Source organism: Prunus avium, chromosome 4, assembly GCF_965620075.1.
Source record: "Prunus avium chromosome 4, drPruAviu1.hap1.1, whole genome shotgun sequence".
NCBI lineage: Eukaryota > Viridiplantae > Streptophyta > Magnoliopsida > Rosales > Rosaceae > Prunus > Prunus avium.
The window spans coordinates 15931162-15951041 of NC_142287.1; the positions used below are offsets into that span (position 1 = coordinate 15931162).

Sequence of the window (19880 nt, forward strand, 5' to 3'; positions counted from 1 at the left end):
TAACCTGTCCCTTGCCTTGCGGCATGGGCCCAATTAGGTCGAGTCCCCATTGGGCGAATGGCCATGGGCTCACGATCGGCGTAAGAGGTTCGGCAGGTAGGTGTGGGATATTGCCAAACCGCTGGCATTTGTCGCACCTCTTCACCATCGCAATTGCATCCCTATGCATGGACGGCCAATAGTAGCCCTGCCGGAAGGCTTTGTGGGCCAGGGATCTGGAGCCGGAATGATCGCCGCAAACACCACTGTGGATTTCCCGAAGGATGTATTCGCCCTGCTCTTCGATAACGCATTTCATGTAGGGGGTTGTGTAGCCGCGTTTGTACAGGATGTCATTGATGACAATGTACCTTGCCGATCAGTAACACAGCTTCCTTGCTTGTGACTTGTCTTCTGGGAGGGTGCCGTTCGTTAGGTATATGTATATTGGCGACATCCAGGTGTCCTCATACCGTATGGTGCATACGTCGACGGAGGTGGTGCTTGGCCGGGCCAAGATCTCGACAGGGACCTTTCAGCCAATCTTGTCGTTAATTGCCGATGCCAGTTGTTGCGTAGATACAGCTACACCAAAATGGATTCAGTTGCATCCTCAACTTGTGATACTCGCAAGTGCACGAGCCGTTTGGTAGTATAGCATATGTAAGTGCGAGGTCAATCCCACGAGGATTGGTGATTGAATGATCCAATTCATTTTTCCTACACAAAACAGAAATGAAAAAGAAAGGAAATAAATAAAACAAGGAAGAAAGAAATAACTCAAGCAAATAAGTTCCCAAGTTCAATTAGATTAATGGATTGATTCTAGCTAAAGTATGATTAAGCCATGGTGTGTGGTCATAACCTTGTGTTCCTAATTCCCTAATTTGATCATTTGTTGTCTAACCTAAAATTAAGCATTAGGAACCCATTAAGCATAGAAGAACATTTTAAACAACCAAGCATGTATCTAATCCCTGTTGTCGAATGTCCATACATACTCTTCCTATTCATAGTTCAATTCGAATTAAAGCATGGTGTATACTCTTAATTCAAACCAAGATAGCTAACATGCAAGCCTAAATGGTGATCAATCATTCAAACTAGCATATTAACTTATAAGCATAATGAATAAGAACAAAAACCATAATTGAAACTTGGAAACTAATTAAACTTGAATACTTAAGAAAGAATGTACATTACAAGAAAAATAAATTACAACTAAGAAAACATTAAAGAAAGCTAGAATTGAGAACTAGAAAGCAAAACTAAGAGAATTTGAGGGAGAGAAGGGAAGGGAGCTCTAGAGAAGTGTTTGAGAGCTCCCCCCCTTGGGGTGTGTTTACAAGCTTGGGAAACCTCACTATATATAGGCCTAAGGAAGCTGAAAATCTGAATTAAGTATGGCTAATGCATACAACACTTGTTTTATAAAATCTGAAATGGTTGATGCACTTCACTAATGCATACAACACTTCCATTATAAAATCTGAAATGGTTGATGCACTTCACTAATAAATCCCACCAGCAGCCCTAGCTCATCTTCATGTCACCATGACCAAGCTTCCAACCAGAAATAATAGCTCATCCTGAGGTCAGCATGACCAGCAACTTCAAGGGCTTACGAATTGGGCTTCCCTTAAGCACATTAAGACTTTAAGCACTCAAACTTGAAGTTCAGAATGTCTTCTTTCCAGCCATATATCATTTGGGCCAATCCAAGGTCGGAGGAGGAAGTTAAGGCCAAAACAAATTGCTAACTCATTTTGCGCGCTGATAAAATCCATCCTGAGCATGGCTCTGTGTTTGCTAGGTAACAGACTCCACAATTATCCAATGGGGCTGAATTTCGGATATGTTATAGTATACACACATTGAAACAACTTTCATGAAGAATGTGGCCTCATCCGAGCTATGTAGGTTGCTGAAACAAAGCTTGCAATATGACCTACGAAACTGGGCTGGCAGGGGACTGTAGCCAAAATTGAGTTTGTCTTTAAGCTCTTCATCCATTCATCCAAATTAGGCCCTAACATGCATGGATTGCATCATTTACTATCCAAAGCCCTCATTATTACCTAAAGCTCAATGAACTGAAAGATAAACACAAAAAGGATTAAAAGCACAAGTTTAACTCAAAAACATAACCAAATCATAAGCTAGAAGGGTACAAAATGATATACAATTATGAACCGATCACCAGTCTGGCTAATGCATCGGCATGGCTGTTCTCTGACCTTGGAACCTGCCGAATTTCGTAGGCCTGGAACTGCTGGAGTAGTAGATGTGCCGATGACAAGTAGGCTATCATAGATGCGTCTTTTGCGGCGAAATCGGCAGTGACCTGGTTGACGATGAGTTGCGAATCGCTGTGTATGCTGACCTGCTTAGCCCCCATGCTCTTTGCTAGCCGAAGGCCAGCTAAGAGGACTTCGTATTCTGCATCGTTATTGGATGTTCGGAAACCAAATCTGATGGCATACTCCATCTTGGTTCTATCGGGGGCGGTGAGTACCAAGCCAGCTCCGCACCCTTGTTGGTTTGCCAAGCCGTCCACGTGTAGGATCCAGATAGGAATTGATTGGTCTAACCGGCTACCATTCGGTAGGCATTCCAGTGGAGGGGTTTTCCCAGGTTCCGGTGCCTCCGAAGGTGTTAGTTCAGCGATGAAGTCTGCCATGGCTTGTCCTTTTTCGGTAGGTCTGGGTTTGAACTGTACATCGAATTCTCCTAACTCGATCGCCCATTGTACCAGCCTACCGGATGTTTCTGACTTTTGAAAAACCTGCCGAAGAGGCTGGTTGGTTAGGACGATGATAGTATGGGCCTGAAAATATGGTCGCAACCGCCGGGCAGAAACGACCAGAGTTAAAGCCAGCTGCTCGAGTGGGGGGTACCGAGACTCTGCCCCCTGAAGGGCTTTGCTGACTTAGAAAATCGGTAGCTCTACCTTCTCAGGTATTCGTATCAGTACTGAACTGACGGCAGTGTTGGATACAGATAGATATAGGGAGAGAATTTCCCCCGGGAGGGGTTTTTGACAGTAGCGGAGCTCTGCCCATGTAGTCCTTTAAGTCTTGAAACGCCTTATCGCATTCGGCAGTCCACTCTATATGGTGTTTGCCCCCTTTCAAGGCTTTGAAGAACGGTGCACACTTGTCTGTGGCTTTGGAGATGAAGCGAGTGAGGGCTGCCACTCGTCCGGTAAGGCTCTGGATGTCCTTCTGTGTCTTCGGCACCTCCATGTCGATTATGGCCATAAAACTGAGGAATCTTCCCCTTTGGCTGATCATAAAACCGAGGAATCTTCCCGAAGATACGCCGAAGGCGCACTTCGTCGGGTTGAGTCTCATTCGGTAATCCTTCAAGATGCCGAACATTAGGGATAGGTTTGCCAGATGTTCACCTGCCGTTCGGCTCTTTACTAGCATGTTATCCACATAAACCTCCATTGTGTTGCCGATTTGCTCGGCAAAGATTCGGTTGACCAGTCTCTGGTAAGTTGCCCTTGCATTCTTTAGGCCGAACGGCATGATGTTATAACAGTATAAGCCTTTGTCTGTTATGAACGCTGTGTGTTCGTTGTCTGTAGGGTGCATGAAGATCAGGTTGTATCCGGAGTACGCGTCCATGAAGCTGAGCAATTCGTGACCGGCAGTGGCGTCAACCAGCTGATCGATGCGTGGCAACGGGAAGCTGTCCTTCGGACAGGCTTTGTTCAGATCGGTGTAGTCTTGGCACATTCGCCATCCACCTTTTGCCTTCCGGACCATGACTGAGTTTGCCAGCCAGTCCGGGTATATAGCCTCCCGGATGAAGCCTATGGTCATGAGTTTGTCTACTTCGTTCTTCATAGCCTCATATCGTTCGGTATCGTAGGATCGACGCTTTTGCCTGACAGGCTTGAATGCTGGTGAGATGCTCAGCTTGTGGCTGATGACATCAGGGGATATGTCCGGCATGTCGTTGTAAGACCAGGAAAGACTTCCGAGTTTTGCCGAAGGAACTGGATGAATTCGGCGCGGAGGGTGGCGTTTAGCATGGTGCCGATTCGTACGCACCGGTCCGGTTGACTCTCATCCAGCGCCACGGTTTCGAGATCCTCGGTAGGTTGTGCCACCGGAATAGGCGTTTCCTCCCTCGGGTCATCTACTGGGTCATTGCCGTTCGGCAAGTCCACTACCGTGAAGGTCTCTTTCTGCTTTTAAGGAGCTGTCGACTTCAGCGCCGTGGCGTAGCAGTTCCGGGCGCTCAACTGGTCGCCCATGATTGCCCCCGTGCCGTAGCAGGTTGGGAACTTCATGAGCAGCATGTGGGGGGACAAGTGGGCCTTTATTGCCGTGAGTGCCGTTCGGCCGACAATAACGTTGTATGCCGTCGGACAATCCAGCACAAGGAACTGGTCGTAAACCATGGTCTTTCGTGGGGCTATGCCGAATGCGATTGGCAAGCTGACACTGCCGATTAGTTGGACCAAGTCTCCGAAAAAGTTGAGGAGAGGCGAAAGTTGTCGGTTGACCTGGCTGCTATCTACTCCGAGTTCTTTAAACACATCGGCAAAAATGACGTTTACCGAACTTCCAGTGTCGATTCGTCCGACATCGAATTCGGCGATCTCGGCTCGGATGATCATAGGGTCGTCATGTGGGTAGATGATCCCTTCCACTTCTTCCTCAGAGAAGGTGATGGGTTCCCACCTAACCTTCGGCATCTTGGTGTGCCGGCTACTTTCAATGCCGAGGACTTGGGGGTACTGTGCCACCCTGACATACTGCTTCATTGACCAGTTAGATGCCCCGGCGAGAGTTGGGCCTCCGCTGATCGTGCTGATCATGTTGATTTGCCGATTGGCGTTCGGTACTGGCGCCTGCTGCGGCCTGGCTATGTACTGATCCAGTTTGCCTTCCCGAATTAACCGCTCGACGATCTTTAACAAGCTTATGCAATCCTCGGTATTGTGGCTGTTCTGCTGATGGTATCGACAGAATTTCCCTGTATCCCTGCCGTCTTGCCGATTAGGCTTTCGGAACGCTGGCTTCGGGATTATCTCATTTTCATTCATCAGCACTGCCTCGTAGGAGGTGTTGAGCAGGGTGAACACCTCCATTCCTTGGTTATGCGCTGGTAACGATGCTCGGTAGCTGTCCCTTTTGGAATGCCAACGTACCTACTCTTGTTTTTCTTGGAATGCCCCTTTTGGGAGCTTCCGGTATCTTTGCGCTTGTGGCTCTCAGGGTATCCGGCAGCTTGTGCCGCTGGCGCGAACGACGAAGCCTGTGCCGTGGAGGACCGCTGTATGGGTTCGCTCTGCCGAGCTGCCGAGCCGTGGGCTCGGCCCTCGAGTTGAAGTATTCGGCTTTGGCGTGGATTGCCGCTTGCTTCATGAGTTCGTCGTATATACGCCAATTGCTGCTGTGTACCAGATACCGAAAGTGTGAGGACTGTAGGCCACTCTTGAAGGCGCTGTAGGCTGCCCTGTCATCGGTATCCGGACATCTCGAGTATTCATGGCTGAATCGTGCGGCATACTCGCGCAATGGTTCGTCATCCCTCTGCCGGATGGTATATAGGTCATCGGCAGAGTACAGTCTGTCTGTCTGAATCATGAAGTGGTTCAGGAAGATCTGCTTCAGCTCGTCGAAGAAATCGACCGTTCCTGGTTCCAAACGGTAGAACCAATTCAGAGCCGCCTCTGTGAGCGAAGAGGGGAACAATAGGCACAGTCCTTCGTCACTTAGCCCTCGGCACCCTACAGCTGATTGGAAAGAGTGGAGGTGCGTCAGGGGGTCCTCCACTCCTGTGTAAGGGGTTATGCGTAGGGGCTATACGTCCCTATCCTGCCGTGAGTGCCTTATGCGCTCGATGAAGGGTCCTAGCCGAAGCCTTCCCCAATCTGGCTCTTGCGAGCGAGTCCGATCGTCCTCCATTTTCTGTACCCTCTGAAGGAGAAGGCGAATGAGGGTTATTCTTTGGTGCCGGGACTACCAAATGTTTAGATGGCGCAGGCGTTGCCTTTGCCGCCTTCTTGCCCTTCCTCTGCCGACGGGGAGTCTGTAGGCTCTCGGACGTTCGATCGGTCTAAATGTTTTGCGTTTGCTGCTATTTCAGCCGCTGTTGTGTTTCGTCCACCCTGGACGAGAGGAAATTGTTGTGTTCTTGTAACCTAGCCATGTCCTGCCGAAGGGACACCACTTGGGCTAAAAGCTCCGCATTTTCAGCGGGTTGGAGTACAGGTGGATTAGTTGCCGGGGTGTATGGGGGTGCTGGGCTTGCTCTGCTTGGCATACCGTACGGCATCCCCTCCTGTGGTAGGAACGTAGTTTTCGAGTTGGTCCCCATATGTTTTGGATAAAGGGTCGATTCTATTGCTTCCCACAAACGGCGCCAAACTGTTGACGCCAAAAAGTGGTTCTCTGACTTAGAAGGTCAACTTAGTAATTTTATACCTTCGGTATCCTCAATGCTTCGGTAGGGAGCGTGACCTGCAATATGAGCAAACGCTCGATAAGACCCAAGGCACCGGTGTGGTACCGGCCGAAGGCTCTCCGATACTTAAGTAAGTTCGGGAATAGAAAGTTTAACTGACAGATCAATAGGCTTGTATGCCGTAAGTTCTGATTACCTCTATTTTGGAGTGGTTGGCCTCTTTTATAGGCATTGGGCGGTGTGCACTTTGTTGATAATTTCGATGTGGGACTGTGGACGTCGCTGGGGAGCATGCCATGTGTCCCGGGAGAGGGCGTTGCCCTAACGGAGAGATCGATAGGTAGGATGCCGAAGGCGTCTCTGACCAGGCACGATTTCTTCCACGTGTCTTGTTCTCATTGGCTGTTCATTTCGAGTATAAACAAAACTAAATGAAGAAGGTCTCCGTATTTTTTATGAACGATTAGGTATGGGAATAGAAGACGAAGTCAATACCTTATTGTATACCATAATTGAACACTTTATAGGAACACCAAGTAATAACACAACAAGAATTCACGACCAACTCAGTAACCTTAGATGTCCCAAACTAAGCGATTTTAGATGGTATAAAGATGTCTTTATTTCTAGAGTTATGCTAAGAGATTATAGTAATCAGTCATTCTGGAAAGAAAAATTTATTAATGGTCTTCCCAATTTCTTTGCTCATAAAATTCGAACAGTTTTAAGCAACTACCAAGGTCACATATATTTTAATAATCTAACTTATGGTAATATAATTAGTACAAATCAATCAAGTAGGCATGAAAATGTGCGTAGATTTAAAAAAAGGAAAACAAATATAGTTAGACAAAAAGTCAGCCAAATACGAATTAGGAGATTTCTGTGAACAATACGGTTTAGTGCCTATTCCTCCCTCTAGAAAAGTCAAGACCAGGAATTATGACCGACAAATTAGTAAAAATAGACATTATTCATGTAGGAAACAATCCTTTAGACATAATGATGAATTTTATAGTAAGAGAAAATTTAACCCTAGAAAAAATTGGTCAAAAGCACCTAGAAAAGACAAGAAAAGTAACTTTAAGAAAAAAAACACACAAAAGAAAAGTTAGTGCTGTAAATGTAAAAAATTTGGTCACCATGCTAATGAGTGCAAAGTAAAAGACACAATAAAGCAGTTAAAGATTTTAGAAGAAGACAAAGCCTAGTTGATCAAAGTTTTAGAATTAAAAAGTTCTGGTGTAGTGAAAATGAAATTTTAGTAACGAGTTTGGAAGATTATAGCTCCTCAAACTCTCAGTCAAGCTCTCCACAAATTCAGTTTGGATGTAATGACAAATGTTGTAATATCTTAACCAAGTCAATAAGTGTGCTCACGAAGCAGGAAGAACAAGAAGAGTTATTAATAGATCTAATTAGTAAGGTTGACAATCCATAGTTAAAATCTGAATATCTAAGAAAATTACGAAAAGTTATAGGACAAGAAGGAGCAAGTCAAAGTAATCCCCCCAAAATAAGTTTAAACACAACTTTAGAAAGATTTAATAAAAAGAAAGAAGTTACTTTACAAGATTTGCAAATAGAAGTGAAAACAGTCAAAAAGGAAATAATAGAGTTGAAACAGATAAGTCACAAATTACAGAATGAAAATTTTGAAATTAAACAAGATTTAATTAATTTAATGGAAAGAATAAATTCTGATCCTAAAAGTCAATCTGAAAGTCAAGCAAATTCAGATGATGAACCTTCAAGCAGTGATAAAGCTATTAATCTAATAAAACAAATAAATTTTAGAAAATGGTACTCTAAAGTCACTATTTTTATAAAAGATTTTGAGTTAAATACAGTAGCTCTTTTTGATTCATGAGCAGACCTTAATTGTATACAAGAAGGTTTAATCCCCACTAAATATTACAAAAAGTCAAAAGAAACGTTAGGCACTGCCTCTGGTAAACCACTTCAGTTAGATTACGAAATTCCAAAAGCCCATGTCTATCAAAATAAGATCTGCTTTAAAACATCTTTTGTTTTAGTTAAAAATATTATAGACGAGGTCATCCTTGGTCTACCTTTCATAGCACTCTTGTACCCTTTTCGAGTAGAATATGATAGAGTCACATCTACCCATATGGAAGAAGAAGTCAAGTTTGAATTTTTAACTAAACCTGAGTTACATAATTTAAAAGCTTTGCAAAAAAATGCAGTCTCAAAAACAGTCAAGATAATCCAAAATAAAAGTAAACAACTAGATTTTCTTAAAGAAGAAGTCAAATTCAAAAGAATTGAACAACAGCTTAATAATAAAACCCTACAGTCACAGATTCAGAAATTTGAAGAAAAGTTGAAACAAGAAGTTTGTTCTGATCTCCCCAATGCCTTTTGAAATAGGAAACAACATGTAGTCAGTCTCCCCTATGTTAAAACCTTTAATGAAAAGAATATTCCTACTAAGGCCATACCAATTCAAATGAGTCAAGAAATTATGGATTTTTGTAAAAAAGAAATTGCAGAATTACTTCAAAAAGGAATAATCCGTAAAAGCAAGTCACCTTGGTCCTGTCCAGCTTTTTATGTTCAGAAAAATGCTGAATTAGAAAGAGGAGCCCCAAGATTAGTCATTAACTATAAACCCCTTAATGCGGTATTAGAATGGATTAGATATCCGATCCCTAATAAGAGAGATTTAATCAACAGATTAAATAAAGCAATCATTTTCTCTAAATTTGACATGAAGAGTGGATTTTGGCAAATCCAGATCCAAGAGTCAGATAAATATAAAACCGCTTTTGTCACCCTATTCGGTCACTATGAATGGAATGTCATGCATTTTGGTCTAAAAAATGCGCCTAGTGAATTCCAGAATATAATGAATGAAATATTCAACCCTTTCAGTGATTTCTCCATAGTTTATATTGACGATTTCCTTATTTTCTCCCATTCAGTAGAACAACATTGGAAACACCTGTATAAATTCCTTCAAATAGTCAAGAAAAATGGCCTAGTCATCTCGGCCAAAAAGATCAAGCTATTCCAAACCAATATTAGATTTCTTGGGTTTAATATCTATCAGTCACAAATTAGCCCAATTAATTGAGTCATCCAATTTGCTAATAAATTCCCATATCAAATTCTTGATAAAAGTCAACTTCAAAGGTTTCTAGGATCTCTTAACTATGTCTCTGATTTCTATCAGAATCTGCGAAAGCAATGCAAACCCTTATTTGACAGACTCCAAAGTAAACCTCCTCCTTGGACCTCTACTCATACAGAAATTGTTAAACAAATCAAAATCCATGAAACACTACCCTGTCTTAGTATTCCTTCAGTCAATTCCTTCAAAATAGTTGAAACTGACGCCTCAGAAAATGGTTATGGAGGTATCCTCAAACAGAGAGTCAATCCAAATCAAATAGAGCAAATAGTTCGATTACATTCTGGAATTTGGACTCAGTAACAGAGTAATTATAGTACTATAAAAAAAGAAATTTTATCTATAGTATTATGCATTTCAAAATTCCAAGATGACTTACTAAATCAAAAAAATTTAGTACGAGTTGATTGTAAGAGTGCAAAACAGGTTTTAGAAAAGGATGTTCAAAATATTGCATCAAAACAGAATTTTGCACGCTGGCAAGCTATTTTAAGCATTTTTTATTTTGATATTGAATATTTGAGAGGTAGTGAAAATTCTATAGATTATTATAAATAAACCCAATCCTAGACATGTATTTATAAAAAAAAACCCACGCACTATTTAAACATAGAAACACACCCAAAATCAACAATTGTATATTTTTTGGGTGTGTTTATAAATGGGTCTTGTGTGTGTGTAATGATGGGTTTTGGGTGTGTTTATAAAGTGTTTTGGGTGTTGGGTTTTTTTATAATTTCAGCCCCCATTTTGGGTGTTTTAGTGAAACTCCCAAAATTCTATCCCAAATTTCCTGACCAGAGAATTTCTCCAGGAAAAACAATGGCAGAAAAACAAACAAAAAAGCATGGCAAGCAACCAGTCAGACATCTCCCAGCTTCAATGATCCCAGTCAAATCAGAACAACCTTCCCAAGTCATCCCTCATCCAGGATATTCACCCATTCAAATATCAAATAGGTTTACTACCTTAGGATCTACAGTCAGCAACATTCGTCCCAATTACCAGTCACCCCTTATTTCCAGTTATGATCCATTTCAAGTCTTAACCCCCTCACCATCCTGTTCTCCAGTCAATCAGAAAAAGTCCTCTCCTTACCTCCCAAAGAGCAGTCACACCCTCTTTCTCATTGAACCATGCTTTAGTAACTGGTCCAACCCAGTCAAAATAGCCAAAGCCTATTTTCCTCCTAACTTCCATTACATACCCCTTAAATATTATCGAGATATCTTTCTCGAAACTTTGGAAATTAGACCAATCAAAGATAGAAATGACAAAAATATCATTCTCTATCACTCCATGTATATTCAAAAAATTCTCAGTCAATCCGAATGGGGTGAACACCTTTATTCTCTTAAGACACTTAATTCCAGTCTCCAATACAGTTACTATGATTACATCGAAGCCTGGCACACCATTTCCTTTCACCAAACTGAGGATTTTAGTCATTCATGGTTCGTCAACTTTGATAGTAAATTTAGAAGTTCTTTTCCCTACTGGTTTTCTTCCTAGTGGGAAAAACATGGTCCAACTCTTGAAATTCTTCCCCCCAATCTTAAAGAGTCAGTCATGTATTTTTCCAATAAATACAAATTCAAAGAAGGAGATCAATTTTTTCCAAATCTTTTAATTTTCATAGCCAAATACAAAGTCCCCTGAATCCTGAAATGGTCCTATCAAGTCAACTGGGAATCCCGTATTCTCTCTAGGCAAATCTCCATCAAATGGTGGGATAAGTTCAAGTCAGGAAGAATTGTTGACCAGGTTAATGCTGAATTCCTTCCAGTCAAGATTCCTCAGTCAAAGCCTTCTTGCTCCGGCACATCTCATTCTTCCCTCCCAATTGATGGGTAAGGGTGCTAGTCCAACAAGTGATTTACTTCCATCAGCACATAGGTTTGCTTGGTTTTTAAGATGGTTTGGCTTCGATTTTGTTTTAATAGGGATGTGGGATATTTTCTAAGGTGCTGGGCTATTTCTCTAAGGTGCTAGACGACTTCTCTAAGGTACTGAACTATTTCTCTAAAGTCCTTGGCCATTTCCCTAAGGTGCTAGACATTTTCTTTCTCATGCTTGCCCATGTGATTGGGCTCAAGAAATGGGCCTAAGTTTTGGTGCTCCCAAGCAGCCCAAAACTTCCACTCCTTGGACCATCAATGGGCCTCACGAACACTCGTAACCATCCAAACCACAACCCGCTCAGTAAGCCCCAAGCATTCACGTGGCTTGGACCCACTTAAACTCGTAGCGTGGCTTGGTGCCAAAATAAAGGTTTGTTCGCTCAACGTTGCGTGTTATTTGGCATGTTTGTGCTCGAGCTTTTCCCGTATTGTAATGGGCTATGGCCGGGCTAAACGGTGCTTCACGGGACAATAAGCATGGGTTCATGGAACCACTACATTTTACAGGCTTGTTACGACCTCCCTGCGTGGCGGGTTGTGTATTTGCTTGGCGCGGCACGTGGACCATAACTTGTGCAAACACATACGACAAATTCTTGCATACTCCGGTCAGGCTCTGTTCACCCCTTTTTGTGTACCTGTGATGGTAGGGTAAAGTTCCTCATTAATTTAAAGACCATGGTTGGTCAATAAATTAACTTTCTTTGTGTGTCGAGCGTGCCACCGTTAGCAATTTTTCAATTCTAACAGATTTGAGAGTAAAAATAACTTGCGCCCCAAGCTACTGACTTTGAACAAGCGATTGTGAATTTGGGTGAGGAATACCTCCCAAGTAAGTTCTTTTCTATGCCTTAGACTGGTAAGGACTTTTACAATTTTCCTCAGTACAAAAACTGGCAGTTCTGGCTAGAATGAAAGATGACAGATTGAACCAATTTCAGGCAGAACTCCCTTTTACAAGACTCAAAAAGGGAAAAACTGACTATACAAGGACAAGAAGAGGGCTGTGCTTCCATTTCTGTCTGAATAGTTGCCTCTGTTCTGGGCTGGACTGGATATGCTCGTGCTGGACAGGATCTTTAACAACTTCAACTGCTAGGCTTCAGCTGCAAATCGATACCAAAGCTTGAGTTTGGCAGAGCTTTAATCTATTTCGAACCCTGGAAGGCTTTTGGATGGGCAGAACTGGGACTTCTCCAGTCTGAAAGGGGCAGAAGTGGCTGGACTCGAGCTGGAAATGGGATGTAATACCTGTGCTGCTTAGTCAGGGCTCTTCATAAATTTGTTGAGGTTTTCATATTTGAGAAAACTCAAAACTCTGCTTGCCTTAGCTCTGCTGAACCAAATTTGTAACGAGAGAGAAACCTCGTTATTGTTGATTTGTGGACTGGAATTCAAATCAGAAACAGTGGTTCAGCTGTCTTTGCTGGGAGAAAAACAGGATGATTCTGCAAGCTTGTTGAAAAGCTTTTGAAATTAAGATGCTTCAGACTCTGGGTCTGTTTGGACTTAGCTTGGAGTTCTTGTGATCAAGTGATCATTTTGAGTGTTTGTCTTTTGACTGGGTTTTGGTTGAGTTGGTTGGGTGTCTTTTTCCGTTCACCCCCTCTTATATATATATGAAATGTTCTTTTGAAAGTGGGTGGCAAGTAATCAAAAGATCTTTTTAATTTTTAATTTGAAATAAGCAGGGGTTCCATCCATTTTCTAGCATGCGAGCATTTATCAATTAGTTTCTTGAAGTGATCATTTCCCTGCGTTTTGATGGGGTGCCATACTGTTCTTCCATTTCAACTGCTTTTGCAAGAGTCTGAAGCTTGCGATGGCAAGTTCCCAGTTTTTGAACAACTCCCTGTTTCCCGCTTTATCTCCTTTTCATAGAAACAGCGTGTGCTTATCCTTTGAAAATGGCGCCTTCTTTGGTGCAGAAGGATATCTTTCGAATAAACAAAACGGGGCTTGGTCTTCTGGCAACAGAGTTTTTTAGAAACGTCCTTCTTTTATACCTGCTCCTGTTCAATCTTGATTTCAGCCGATTTTGTTGACTTTTCTTAGTCAGGGGTCACGTGGGACTGTTTTTAAAAGATCAGCTGGGTTTAGTTTGTGTTTTGAGCCCCATTCTAGTTCTTCCAAGACCCAAGTTGCTTTCTGATTTTCACTGTTTCCAGGCCTCTTAACGTCTTGGGCCAGGTTTATTGTTCTTGGCCTGTCCACTTGTTTAATGGGCTGGGTCGTGCTGATGGGCTTGAGGTCGTCTGAAACAGGCGGCCTAGGAGATGGTGTGGGCTTTTGTTTTCGGCGTGCCAAATTTGGGCCCAAACAGGCTCCTTTCTCGATTAAGTGTTGTACTTGGCTAAAAATATATTTGAGCCAAGCCTTAAATTTTTTGGACCTTAACACATAGTTTACTACATAAATGGTTGGTTTCAAATATATAGTGGGAGCGTTAGGTATTACATAGTGTATGCAGGTATGGTGGGTATATAGTGGGCATCCATCTTATCATGGATTTACAACAGCCTACACTTTCTAACTCTCTGTTGTTTCACACTGATACCCATATTGAGCAAGACAAAGTCTGGCTCAAAGAGCCTTTAGAGCAGTTTTTGTTCCATTGGCGGATCCATTAAGGGACATAAAGGGTCGGACGATCCATGGAGGCCTGGTAAGCTCCTTCGCTGGCTGGTGTGCGACCCTTGCACGCCCACAACCTGTTTGACAAAAGTCCAGATAGCCTTGCCGAAAATAACACAGCAAATGACTTGGATGAAACGACGTCGTTTCATGCCAGGTCTTAAATAAATAAATAAACCACCCCAGCTCTTTTTACTTGCCCACCCCGACTCACCCCCAAATCGACATTTCTTCCTCCTCGCCAACAAACCCAACCCCATGTCCCCCCTGCTGTAGCCGCCGACTCCAGCTGCTGCCGTCGCCTCCAACCGCTGCTGCCTCCGCTTTTGCCGCTCGTATTAGTGGTAAAAAGCTCATATTCAAGTAATTTGTGAACTCTAAAGCCCTAATTGATGATAATGCATAATGTGTTGAATTTAGTGAAAGTTATAATGAGTTATCACATGAATTTTGATGGTTTGTGCTTGGACAATGATTTATTGCATTGGATGAATATATTAATGATTTGATTTGTTAGTGCCGCTACTCAACATTGCTAAAATATCTATTTTCAAATAAATTTTAAACCATAATCGCCAATTGACGATAATATATGAAGTTTTTAATTCAATTGAAATTGAAATCATGGTCTATTGATATTGGTTTGATTTATTGGATGAGATTTGTGTTTTGATTAATGGTTTATTGATAGTAGTTTCATTAATTGATTCAGGCTTGTGTTTTGATTAATTGATTATGCTTTTATTTTTAATACTTATCTTAATTGATAAGGGTTTGGTGTTTTGATTAGTTGATTAGGAATGAAAGTGCCATCGTTTAATTTTTCAATGTTATTTTCGTTAAAAAAAATAAATAAATTGGAACTTTTACACCATGAACCCATGGTCTAAAAATGCAAGAAAGAGCTGAGAAAACTCAGAGCTGAAATCGTCGTGAGACTTCAGACTCCTGATATGATACGATGAAGAGAGAGATGAAAAAAATGAAGTGTAATTCTCATTATGATTGAATAATCATTACAAGCTGTATTTATACAGCTCTACTAGAGCTTAACCAATCAAAACAGACTAAACAGATTCTGGTAATGAGAGAGATTAGACTCTAACAGACTAGAGCTATAATCTCCTATCTATCAGGCTTATTATAAGCCTGTGCACCTCCATACTATGTGACGGATGAGCCATCTGATGATAGTCCTTTACAGCCATATTGGTATTTGTGGTTATATAAATCATAATTCTCATAGGAAACAGGTGAATTTAGACTGCTACTATCCTGATTGAGGCAATACAGAGACGGATTTTAACAGAAGGCATAGTGATGTGACTTGAATTCAGTTGAACAAAAGTTATAGGGTCCACCTTAATTCAGCCGTGGTTTGCTTCCCGAGTTTTTCAACTGTTGGTTGCATATTTTTGAGTGATTAATAAGTGATCCAACAAAGATTGCAATGGAAAGTACAATTGTTAAGATTTGGTCGTTATTGCTATGTTGTTCTCCATGTTTACATGTTAGTACTCGTCAAGTGTAACTATTACACTTGTCATAGATTTATTTGCCCATGCTTTTAATCTTTTAGTTGGTAATTTTTTGTCTTCAAGATGTGAAAAGAAAGAAAGAAGTTAACAAATTGTTTGTTCTGTTTGTGTTATTTGTATTTTGGTTTACCTTGTTTCGCTTCTTCTTATAAATTCTAGTATTCTACTATTATGATATGCTAATTTTTTCCCTTTATTTTCGTAAACTTGCTGTCTTTACATGTGGTGGTGGATAAGGTATATAATTCTTGTGATAAGTTCCTTTTACATTCTTAACTTTATGTTGATTTACACCCTTGAATTAGTCTAATGTTATCAGAACTTGAGTTTGAACATCTTCTATGCATAAATAAGATATTTGGATAAAAGAATTTTTCAAACTTTGCCAAGGGAATGTATTACGTAATCTGTGTATCTGCAATAAGCAGTATCTGTGAACCTTGGCTGCTGGATGGTAACGCAGACTTTGTTACAGCTTTGGGAGATGGGATCCATTTTTCTAAAACTCAAAGGAATTCTATTTTATGTATCACAATGCATCTGCCAGACTATTGAAGCTGTAACGATTAAAATCCAGTAGCTGAATTCTCGTTTGGGTAAAGGGTCTAAAACCCCCCTGGACTATTTGGCTTGTCGAAATGTCCACCCTGAATTTTTTTTTCAGCCAATTTAGCATTCGTATTAAATTTAATTGCTAATTTCACCCCTGCCGTTAGGTTTTCCCCAATTCCATCCAAATGGCCGTCAAAAAAGAATAAAATAATCTTTTTAAAACACAAGTTGAATAAAATATTAATAAAAATAAAAAAACCAACAAAAACTTTTCTTTTTCTCTCTAGAACCTCTGTTTCCCTTCTTCCCGATCAAACCCAATCCCCTCCTCTCTCTTCCATAACCACCATTACCAGCCTACTCACCATCATCACAGCACAAACGATGTATATATGGAGCACCGCATCATCCCCAGACCCAGCGGCGACTCCACAACCTCACCACAATCTCTCTCGGGATCATGTTCTCATGCTCCTCCCCGATGCCCACTACCACCCCAGCCAGATCCCATCCGCCCTCTTTCTCTCTCTCTAACTGGATACAACATTAGGCACAAAGAGAAAATTCCTGTGCTGGATTGAATTCATTCTCTGTTTTCAAATTATTATTATTTTTGTTTTTTAATTTGCAGACATAGAAGCAGATAATTTATTTTTTGAAATAGGCGGGTTCGAGTTGATGGGGTGTTGGGAAGGATGGGGCGAATTCAATTTTGTAGTTGTTGGGCTATCGGCGATGAAGCTGGTAGGATGGGGATGAAAGAGGCCAGAACTGAAGAAAAAAAGAAAAGAAAAGGGGAGACCAAACCCTATCGCCCTCCATCTCTCTGCCTCTCTCATAGGGTTTCAGATTCTTAGTTTCATTGACGCGGAGGAGGGTCGTCGGCGGAGGGAGGACAACAGGGTGGAGATCAGGAAGAACCGCAGAGAAGAAAGCCTCCAGAAGAAATGTCGCGAGGGCCTTCAACCTCCGCAATTGTCCTCTAATCTTCACTCCTCCGGCCTAGAGAAGAAGGTAACCTAATGTTTGATTGAGGTTCCGATTGACTGGCCTTAGCTCCTATATCTCCATTTCCCATTCTAGGTGATTGGGGGTTCGGCCTAAGAGAGAGGCAGAGAGATGGAGGGCGATAGGGTTCGGCCTCTCCTTTTCTTTTCTTTTTTTCTTCAGTTTTGTAGTTTTAACAATTTAATTATTTTAAACTAAAAAAAAATTTAAATTTTAATTGAACAGTGAGTAACGTGCCTAACATGTGACATTTAGACAGAAAATTGGATGAAATTGCATGAAAACTAACGGCGGGGGTGAAATTGGCGATTAAATTTAATACGAAGGCTAAATTGGCTGAAAAAAAAATTCAGGGTGGACATTTCGACAAGCCAAATAGTCCAGGGGGGTTTTAGACCCTTTACCCTTCTCGTTTTACCCTGTTGAATAGTTTATGTTTCTTAATTTTACATTGAATTTTGAATTTTGACATTTGTCATGCATATAGGTAAAAATAATTTTCTTTGTTGTTTGATAATAATTTGCATGCACATGTGGCTTTTTAAGTTTGTCCAATATATGGGGATGAGGGTCTTCAATTACTACTACTAATCTCCTGCTGCCACCTCCTCTAGCATGCATGAAGTGAAGGGAAATACAATGTTATAAAAAGTTTGGTGATTTGTGTATCTCTGAAACAATTAGAAGTTCTGGACTGATGAAATCACTCAGCTGTCTGACCCAACCGGGATATATAAGATCCAAAACCAGTCTTTCAGTATTAAGTGGTATTGTCAGATTTGAAATTTCAAGAATGCGAGAGTTCTATTGTTTTCTAATTTCCTGATACCCACTTAGTCAAAATCTCTTGCTATCTTCAGACATGATTTTGGGCCTAAGGCCAAAGTGTGTAACTTAATTTAAGTTCTTAATTTTGGTTGCCATGTTTTACATTTATTGTCTATCTTTTTATCTGTCATGTTGAGGTATATATGTTTCATTGTTTTCTGTTCTAAAAACTGATTCAGTCGTTGCTAGTATCCAAAACATGTAGCAATTATGGTTTTTGTTCTAATCGAACACACTTGCATCAATGTTTCCAGCCTTCAAGGTATCTTATCAGGGACCTGTTCCACCATGGGTGATTTTAGCATTCAGATTAGCTCCAATCTGGTTGATAAGCTTGTTCATGATGCTGAGAAGTCAAAGAAAAAACCCAGAAGAACTAAAATTAAGGTACCACGCGAGCCTCAAAAGCCCCAAACGAAGACAAACCAGGAACAGGTTTCTGATGATTCTGAGGGGACAGGTGCTAAAGGATGGCCTCTTCAGCCTCCTATATTCGTGCCTGTAACCCCTCCTTCACAATCTACCTATGCGGAGTTAGATGCTATCAGATCTGTTCTTCAAGAGAGTGGCAGGGTTCTGGAGCGGTTGCAGAAGCAGGAGGAGAATATGGTGCAGGAAGTGACACAAAGAGCAAAGGAACTTCGTGATAAGGAGTTCAAGCTTCCATTCCAGAAGCCTATGCCCTGCTTAACGGAGAAGGATGCTTGCTTGGCTTGCTACAAGGAGCATGCCGACAACCCTCTGAAATGCGCTGGTTTTGTCAAGAGTTTTGAAGATTGTGCTCGCAGAATTAGGCAGCAAGTGGGTTCAGCAGAGAAGTAAATGATTTAGAGAATTGTTCAGGTCATATACTCGAGTGCAAGCTGATTTCCAAGATTTTGGTAGAACTAAATAAACCCAAACACTAATTACTAGTGTCCTCATTATTGGATTGCTTGCTCTGTTCTTATACTGTCGTCACAATTGTGTTAATTTTTAATTTTTTTACTGTTTCTAAATTCACGAGTGCGAGTGAAATGCTCACCATTTTTAGGGTTGGAAATTGTCTTGTCACTTCTCAGGGGAGCTATACGGCCATTTGTCATAACAAATACACTTTGTATTTACAGCACTTGGAAAACTATCAAACTCTGCTCTACACACGAAAGAAAAGATTAACGACGCAATCTTGGCATTGCGAAAAATAATTAGTTACTTACTAAAGGATAAATAGGCAACATCTTTGAACAGTCTTTCTCAAATCCAAATCCTCATGAACAACATGAGCTCATTTATAGTAATTAATATTTATATAACTCAGTTTTGATGTTGCCTACAATAATATAATTTTCATTTAGTAAAGGGACTCTGAGTGGAACAGGGAAAGCTGTTATTGAGCTGAAGACCATTTTGGTCAGTCTTGGCAGGCAAGGCAACAATGCTCATGTATAAGGCTATCAAGCCTGAGTCATGGAATGGATAATTAGTTCATTTGTAATGGGATGGGATACCTTTAGGCCCCGTTTGGTTCACGGAATGGATTTGAGGGGAAATCAATTCCCATGTCATTTCCCAAGGAATGGGAATGAAAGATTCCTTTCCCACGTTTGGTAATGTTGGGAAAGTAATCGGGAGATTTCACTTTGTTTCCTTTCCCATGTTTGTTTTGAGTAGGAATGGAAAACAAAATTTGTATAATTTTCCAATTATACCCATATTAAATCAAATAAAAAAAGAATGCATTTAATGATACGTTGTAATTATAAATTGTTCATAGGGACAAAATAGTCATGAAAATTGTGCATTGAATGTTGGCACATTTTCCCAAACTTTCCCATGAGGAGGGAAAGCAAAACCCAAGTTAAGAGGGGGGCATCACTT

General features: G+C 41.2%; 2 protein-coding genes across 7 annotated transcripts; one reads left to right on the forward strand and one right to left on the reverse strand.

The window, feature by feature from the left end:
* Window positions 1-4183: 4183 nt before the first annotated feature.
* LOC110773229 (uncharacterized) lies at window positions 4184-5086 on the reverse strand. Its single transcript, XM_021977731.1, has one exon. The coding sequence runs from the start codon at window positions 5084-5086 to the stop codon at window positions 4184-4186; it is 903 nt and encodes a 300-aa protein (XP_021833423.1).
* Window positions 5087-14182: 9096 nt separating this feature from the next.
* LOC110773234 (copper ion binding protein) lies at window positions 14183-19062 on the forward strand. Of its 6 annotated transcripts, none has more exons than XM_088252588.1 (3): window positions 14183-14457; window positions 16816-17198; window positions 18275-19062. In XM_088252588.1, exon 3 carries the CDS (start codon window positions 18309-18311, stop codon window positions 18840-18842), a length of 534 nt encoding a protein of 177 aa, XP_088108714.1. In that variant the 5' UTR covers window positions 14183-14457; window positions 16816-17198; window positions 18275-18308; the 3' UTR covers window positions 18843-19062. The 6 variants fall into 6 exon arrangements, with proteins under 6 accessions (XP_088108714.1, XP_088108713.1, XP_088108716.1 ...); XM_088252587.1 differs by having other exon boundaries at window positions 16849-17198; XM_088252590.1 differs by having other exon boundaries at window positions 14183-14438.
* Window positions 19063-19880: the final 818 nt, after the last annotated feature.

What these genes read in the sequence shown, in the direction of transcription:
- LOC110773229 (XM_021977731.1), bottom strand. Translation starts at nt 5,086, where the DNA reads ATGGAGGTGTTCACCCTGCTCAACACCTCCTACGAGGCAGTGCTGATG.
- LOC110773234 (XM_088252588.1), top strand. Translation starts at nt 18,309, where the DNA reads ATGGGTGATTTTAGCATTCAGATTAGCTCCAATCTGGTTGATAAGCTT.